General features: G+C 38.1%; 1 protein-coding gene across 19 annotated transcripts in view; it reads left to right on the forward strand.

Annotated features, from left to right (window-relative positions):
• Nucleotides 1-8,070, forward strand: part of LOC127433921 (phosphatidylinositol-binding clathrin assembly protein-like) — a 58,619-nt gene extending 50,549 nt beyond the window's left edge. For 18 of the 19 annotated variants that reach the window (XM_051686276.1, XM_051686275.1, XM_051686278.1 and 15 more), the window contains 3 exons: nucleotides 2,376-2,480; nucleotides 3,072-3,175; nucleotides 6,713-8,070. In XM_051686276.1, the coding sequence (XP_051542236.1) occupies nucleotides 2,376-2,480; nucleotides 3,072-3,164 (198 nt within the window). In that variant the 3' untranslated portion in view covers nucleotides 3,165-3,175; nucleotides 6,713-8,070. The remainder of the gene's footprint in view (nucleotides 1-2,375; nucleotides 2,481-3,071; nucleotides 3,176-6,712) is intronic. The other variant, XM_051686280.1, reaches the window with a different exon arrangement.
• The last annotated feature ends 149 nt before the right edge of the window (nucleotides 8,071-8,219 follow it).

Genomic DNA, 8,219 nt, shown 5'->3' on the forward strand with positions numbered 1-8,219 from the left:
TGAGGAGACTATCAAGGAACAGCAGGAAAGGTTCTGGTTAATGGTTAAAAGTGAGGAAGCCTTTTAGTAAATGCCGCTTTTTAGTAACCACATCAGCACTTATGTAACTGCTGCTGTGACTCATCCTTTTTGGATCCTCCAACCCTTTTACCTACCTCAAAGTCTCTTTCCCTCTTGAGTTGCAACTAATGTAGAAGTTGTGAGTCTGAATCTCTCCAAATGCTTTTGTGTGTTCTCAGCTAAGAAGAGAAACTCAAAGGGAGGGTTTTGTGTGTATCATAATGTCAGCTGCGTGTCATGAGGCTGAATCCGTGTGAATTCAAATCTTGAGAACACTGAATTCAAATCATGAGAACACTGGGTTAAGACTGGCTCACATTCCTCTTCTATGCTGAGTTTCAGTACTTTCAAACACAATAAAAATGTCAACAGAGGAACTGCGTAAGCCATTGGCATTTAAATTTGCCCAAAACGCCAGATACTAACAGTGTCCTCAACAGCTAGGTCCGCAACAAGACATATTGTCAGTCGCTTGGTTTTTAGTTCAACGAGATAGACCCAACCCACAGTAAAATGTCATTGGTCCAAAATCTCACTCCACATATCTGTATATTTTGGGTTATAAATAAGCTTCCTGGGTTTTGGCACCAATGTAACTGGGTTCAAGGAATGCATGGGAAGGACGAAGCTGGGACCGGCTTGACAAAACACCTAGACATTTATAGTACAACTTAAAAGACAATACAAAATGCACTGCTTCCCCGCAGTCACATTGCACATGCACACACACACACACACACACAGACTCGTGCATCTCTCTCTTCCAGTCTGCCACTGTCTCATCTCCTTAAATACTCCCACCGCCCCTCACTGGAACGCGAGACCGGTGTGGTGCACAGGTGGAACTTGTTCACCACTTATCTTCCCAGCCTCGCTCTGCCCAGACGCCGTTTGGCCCCACCCTGCTCACCACACAGTTAATATGTTTCAGCTGGCAACAATTATTTTTATCTCTAACTGATGCAGTGTGTAGCTTCTCATTTCTTAAACAACCATGTCGGAAGTCGTATCCTGTGGTCATGGAAAGAACGACAGTGTCAAGATTCATCTGGCTCAAATTGTGAAGGAGTGGTTCAGGGAGCATGAGGAATCATTTTCACACATGAATTGGCCACCACAGAGTTCTGACCTTTACCCCATTGAATGCCTTTGGGATGTGCTGGAGAAGACTTTATGGAGTGGTTCAACTCTCTCATCATCAATACAAGATCTCGGCCAAAAATTAAAGAAACTCTGGATGGAAATATATGTTGTGACATTGCATAAGGTTGTCAAACAATGCCACAATGAATGCGCTCCGTAATCAAAGCTTAAGGAGGTCCAACGAAATAGAGTATGTGACTTTTTTTTGGCCATGCAAAACATGCAAAAAACTAAAAAACATGTTTATAGTTAGTTCATGTTAACTAATGCATTAAATAATGTTACCATATGCAACCTTATTGTAAAGTGTTGCAGCTTAAATTCATATTTTTGTAATTTCATTTAGTGATGCTGGTGGCACAGAAATTACTTGCTTCAACTTTAAGTTTCAGATATGGTCTGATATGGTCTGATTCTGTCACTAAAAGCACAATACTGTGTAAATTACTTAAACTTGAAAATTGTACCTCGACTTGTTGAGGTGTAATGACTGCCTATAGTTTGACTAAGTTCAAACTAAGGCTGTTGATTTAACGTTAATTCAGTGTAGCTGGATGGAGAACAACAGAATGGGTCTTGAGATGCATTTTTCGAAGTTTCAAACTACATTTAACTACATAGCACCCTAAAAATGCATGTTTATGATCAGAGACATTGAAAACCAGTGAAACGCAATGCAACCATGTTGAGACTCTTCAAAAGTGTCCATCTGACGCATGTGTAAATAAGCAAAAATAATGCAGGAATGAATTTTGTGAAAACAGCTTTGAACTTGTAAAATGGATTTTGTGGACAGTATGCCAGTTATAGTCTTATAAAAAAAAACAATATATTGACTTCTATATACTTTTTATATTGTCTAATCAAGGCTTTACACATCTGCCACAATAATGTTATGTCTTTGTTATCTTTTACTTTATTATCTGATTTATAATTATTTAGATTATTATGTATTGCATTATCTTTATTTGGGGGCCTATCTTAGCAAATATTTAATGCGATTAATTGCTTTTAATTTGAATAATTAATCGGCATATCATGTAATTAATTCGAGTATACATTTTAATCGATTGATAACCCTAGTTTAAAAACTAGCTATTTCCTTTGTGAACTTTAAGTTTTGTTTCTCTTAAGTATTTATTTGAACTTTGAAATTAAATTTTTCTTACTAGCCTCCTCAAATGGGCTCCATGACGATGATGACCCAGCCCACCATGATGTACACGCAGCCTGTGATGCGGCCAGCCAACCCATTCGGCCCGATCTCAGGGGCACAGGTATGACCTTCTACACAATGGGCTTACAAACACCTCTCTACTATCAATAGACCCTTGACCACAACCCAAATACCTTATCCAATCAGATTTATCAATTTTAGACCACTAGCACAGTCGTATCCATAGACTTCAGTGGAATGCCTTTTCATGCTATCCAGCCCCATGATCCTCCTTGGAATGGCGTCATCAGTCAAACTCTGATTGATCACACTCCATACCAAGTGCTCTAGAAGCAGCTCTAGAACATCAGCTTCTATTCAGAATGCACACTAGTTCACCCGTATGTGCCATTGCAGTGCTGTTCTGAATATGAAAGCTTGCATACACCTGCACCAAATTTGCAGCTTGAAATACATACCGTGCCCCCGTCACCCCTGCTTTATTTCTGTAGGAATGCTAGCACAGGAAATAGGTAACATCCCACAACCCTACAAAGTTAGAACACGGGTCTCAGTGGGGTTTAGTGGTTAGCAAAGATCCCCTCTTTTTCTCTCTTAACCTCTCTTCCATTCTCTAGCCTATCTGGCTGTGAATTTTCCTCTTGTGTGTGTCGCTGGACCCCTTCATTCTCTCTCGTTCTCTCTGAACTAGCTCCCTACTGCCTCTAGTCCTTCCAGTTCAAGTCCTCTCAGAGCTCCAGGACAAGACCCTTTTGCACAGCTCTCTCTGAAGGATTTCCTTTAGAGCGTCTTTAGGTACAGCATGTCTGCTGTGTGTGTGGGTGTGATGGGCAGGCTTCTTGCCTGTTTAAGTGTTTGAGTATGTTTCTTCTGTCAAAACTCTGACCTCTGTTTTACCCTTACCCGTTTTTCTCCATGTGCAAGCAGTAATACTAATCTTTTCAATTAATATCACTATGGCTGCATTTACACTGAAAGGCCTAATGCACAGATCCAATATCTTGACATTTTTTCTTGGCCTCTCTGCGAGCACTTTAGACCAGCGTTTCCCAAAGAGAGGGCTTTATTTTGGAGGGACTTCAAGCTCATTGAAAAATGCAGGGTACACTTATTTTCAATAAGTTTAAACCAATATTTTCAAGTTAATAATTGCAGGGAATTACCCCTATTTTAAGGGTGCTGAGAGGGACTTTAAAAAAAGAAAAGAAATGGTCATTGACAAGTCCAAGATGTCAAAGATGATAAAAATTAAAAATCTTTTAAAAATGGAGTTTAAAATATGTGGAATTCACAGAAATTTAGTCTTTGTGTCCATGTTGGTTTCATAAATGTTTTGAAAAATATTTTGTACAAAAAATGTAATTACTTAAAAAAATGTCAAGTGGTGTAGCCATCATGTAAAAGGTATTAAAATATTTCCTTGCTTCTTAAATAAACGTGAGTGTACACATATTTTTCAAGATTTTTTTTTTTACATTTACAAATACATTTTTGAGGCATGAATATCAATTTTCTTCGTTACTTCATTGTACTTGGATGTCAATCAGACTTTTTACATGTAGGTTATGCCACATGACTTTGATTTGCTAGACAATTTTTTTTTTGTTATTAATCATATTCATAAAATTTCACTGCTTATTTTTTAAGAAATAATAATAAAACATTACTCTCCACTACTCATACCAAAATCTCTTTTTCAAAGAATTTTTGCTTTTAAAGAGACTTTGACTCAGACATACAACTTAAGTCAGAAGTTTAAATACACCATAGCCAAATACATTTAAACTCAGTTTTTTACAATTCCTGTCATTTAATAGTAGAAAATATTCCCTGTCTAAGGTCAGTTAGGATCACTATTTTAAGAATCTAAAATGTCAGAATAATAGTAGAGATTTATTTCGGCTTTTATTTCTTTCATCATTCCCAGTGGGTCAGAATTTACATACACTTTGTTAGTATTTGGTAGCATTGCCTTTAAATTGTTTATCTTGGGTCAAACATTTTGGGTAGCCTTCCACAAGTTTCTCACAATAAGTTGCTGGAATTCTGGCCCATTCCTCCGGACAGAACTGGTGTAACTGAGACAAGTTTGTAGGCCTCCTTGCTCCCATGTGCTTTTTCAGTTCTGACCACAAATTTTTTTTATCAGATTGAGGTCAGGGCTTTGTGATGGCCACTCAGATACCTTGACTTTGTTGTCCTTAAGCCATTTTGCCACAACTTTGGTGGTATGCTTGGGGTCATTGTCCATTTGGAAGACCCATTTGCGACCAAGCTTTAACTTCCTGGCTGATGTCTTGAGATGTTGCTTCAATATATCCACATAATTTTCCTTCCTCATGATGCCATCTATTTTGTGAAGTGCACCAGTCCCTCCAGCAGCAAAGCACTCCCACAACATGATGCTGCCACCCCCATGCTTCACGGGTGGGATGGTGTTCTTTGGCTTGTAAGCCTCACTCTTTTTCCTCCAAACATAACAATGGTCATAATGGCCAAACAGTTCAATTTTGATTTCATCAGACCAGAGGACATTTCTCCAAAAAGTAAGATCTTTGTCCCCATGTGCACTTGCAAACTGTAGTCTGGCTTTTTTATGGTGGTTTTGGAGCAGTGGCTTCTTTGCTGAGAAGCCTTTCAGGTTATGTCAATATAGGACTCGTTTTACTGTGGATATAGATACTTGTCTACCTGTTTCTTCCAGCATCTTCACAAGGTCCTTTGCTGTTGTTCTGGGATTAATCTGCACTTTTCGCATCAAACTACGCTCATCTCTAGGACACAGAATGCGTCTCCTCCCTGAGCGGTATGATGGCTGTGTGATCCCATGGTGTTTATACTTGCGTACTATTGTTTGTACAGATGAACATGGTACCTTCAGGCATTTGGAAATTGCTCCCAAGGATGAACCAGACTTGTGGAGGTCCACAGTTTCTTTTCTGAGGTCTTGGTTAATTTCTTTTGATTTTCCCATGATGTCAAGCAAAGAAGCACTGAGTTTGAAGGTAGGCCTTAAAATACATTCACAGGTAAACCTCCAATTCAGTGCACCTCCTACCAGAAGCTAATTGGCTAAAGGCTTGACATCATTTTCAGGAATTTTCCAAGCTGCTTAAAGGCACAGTTAACTTAGTGTATGTAAACTTCTGACCCACTGGAATTGTGATACAGGCAATTAAAAGTGAAACATTCTGTCTGTAAACAATTGTTGGAAAAATTACTAATGTCATGCACAAAGTAGATGTCCTAAACTACTTGCCAAAACTTCAGTTTGCCAATATGAAATCTGTGGAGTGGTTAAAAAAAATGAGTATTAATGACGTCAACCTAAGTGTATGTAAACTTCTGATTTCAAATATATATATATATATATATATATATATATATATATATATATATATATATATATATAATTTTATAGATATGGACACAAAATGAGCATCATGTCATTTACCCTTAGATTGTTTTGAAGTCCAAGAAAAAAAATATTGAAAAAAGGAGCATCAAGTTGTTTGCCCAAATACATATTAATCGCTTTTGCTCTTATGTGAAAACTACCATGATTTACATGTAGGAATTCTTGTGCATTCAGTAACTTTATCTAAGCCTGTGTCTCCTGGAACAGTGACAAAAAATCCCGAATAAGAGAGAGAATTGGAAACAAGTGTATGGATTGAGGTTAGAGAGGACGACATTTAAAAAGTGGCTCAATTTGGATGCCAAAAATCTGATATCATAATTGTTTTAGTTTATTTACAGGCATGCAGTCTGTTAAAAAATCAGAATTGGTTGACGGTGTAAATGCAGCTTGGTATGATGATTTGTAACAGTTCAGCATCTGTAGAATCTTTCCCCTAAAACGTAGGTGTTTTATTACATTATATAGCTCCAAACCCTTGATGTTTCCTCGTTTTGAAGTCAATTTACAGATCTTGCATGAAAGTTTCTGTTTAGGAAGCTTTTTTCTGTTTTTTCAGTTAAATTATTTTTATAGCCGTTTATCCCGTTTTGAGTTGCAAATTCATGAACTCCCATTATCTCATCAGTCATTGGCGGCTTTACTGAATGCATTTCCATATTTAGTTCATCTTGTGGCATTTTGAAATCAGAAAGTTCAGTCATTCAATTAACATCAAACTTAAAAAACAAAAATAAAAAAAAAAAACACCTCTCCAATATCAACACCACTGTGATGTCACTGTGTACATTCATCATGATATCAAGGATAAATATATGGTCACAAACATCAGTCAAGGCTAATGCTGAAGTAAGCCAGCAACATCCTAAAATGACACTTGACAACATTAGTAATGTGCTTTTCTCTGCTTTCAGATGCAGTTCATGTAGGCGAAGGAGGGTCAACGCTTCCCAATGATGATTACATTGCAAATCTCAAACCTTTAATCTCTCTCCATTTGGATATTGGACTCTTGAGAGAGTTCTGCCTCAGTACAAATCTGTACAGGAATTAGAGGGCAGGGTGGGAGGGGCATTGTGGAATATGACGGGTGGGGTTGGGGGGCTGAGATGTCAGATGGAAGACAGCGCTCATTTTGTAATTTGTCTAATGCAGAAACCGTCTGTTATTTTACTGATTGGCATCTGTAATCAAACACAATGGTGTTGAGAGAGCGTGAGAGAATCAGAATGTCGTGGGTTATCACAAACACATCTTCACTTTATTTTCCAGAAACAAGAGATTTGGGTGGGAATGGGTGGAGTTCTTTCTGTATTTGATGACCCAGTCAAGCATTACATAATTTAACCACCACCAATTAGAAATTCTAACATCAGTTTCTGCTATGATTTCAACTTTATTTTTATTGTTTATGTTATGGCATTTGCAGTAGACATTCCATGTGTATTGTCTGTATTTATTTATGATTTACCCACTGAGGACATTGTTTTTCTTTTGCGCTCTTCCTTATGGGAGGTATTGGAGTATGTGTTCATATGGGTATGATTGGTTGTATAATTCGGATTTTGAGAGTGACCTGAAATATGAAAATATATAATATAAAATGGGGGGAAAATGGACACCTATAATTCTCAAATGCAGTTGTATATCTAATGCAATGTCTTTGTAGCTCAGATGCACTCACCACCATGCATTCGTAAAAGACATATAGGATAAAATATATGAATCATTACGCCACAGTCAGTTCTGTGCCCCAGGGTTTCGGGTTGGGACGGGGTGAGAGCATTTATCGGATTAGCAAAGCACTACATTTGTGATTCTGCGGCATTGCATTGGGGAAGATCTGTATTGCTTTCTGCTTGGCATGTCATTAATTTACATGGACAGTTACATGGCTGCCTTTTCATCCTGAATGTGCAGAGTCGCCTTCATTTTCGGCCCATCTTTCCCCATGCCGAAGAAGGAGAAAGGTTGTGTATGTTTGAGTGTGCGTATGTGTTTGTGAATGTGAGGATCGCAGGTTGTCATCGGATGGGGTTGGTGTGTCTCTGAACATTAGCTGTAGGTCCAGTAGAGGAATAAAGGGGGCGCTGTTGATCAGTGCTCAGTGTACATACCACAGCACATGAAGGATGGTCCGAATATGAGGGCGATTCTATCCATTGATTTAGCATATTTACTGCCATCATCCCTGCAGATTCTATTTTTGTTTATATGACAAAACATAAGCAGAATTTGGGTGATTTTCAAATAAAGTGCAGCTTCCACAGAATTGAGTCTCTTATTCTTCACTTTTAAATGATGATAAACGAATAAAGATCCCCTTAACACCTGAATGGTTATACACAGTCAGAAACTAGAAAAGGGCCTACACAATTTTATAGCTTGGAAAGAATACTTTTGTGACGAGGAGGATGGCGT

Source organism: Myxocyprinus asiaticus, chromosome 43, assembly GCF_019703515.2.
Source record: "Myxocyprinus asiaticus isolate MX2 ecotype Aquarium Trade chromosome 43, UBuf_Myxa_2, whole genome shotgun sequence".
In the NCBI taxonomy this organism is placed as follows: Eukaryota; Metazoa; Chordata; class Actinopteri; order Cypriniformes; family Catostomidae; genus Myxocyprinus; species Myxocyprinus asiaticus.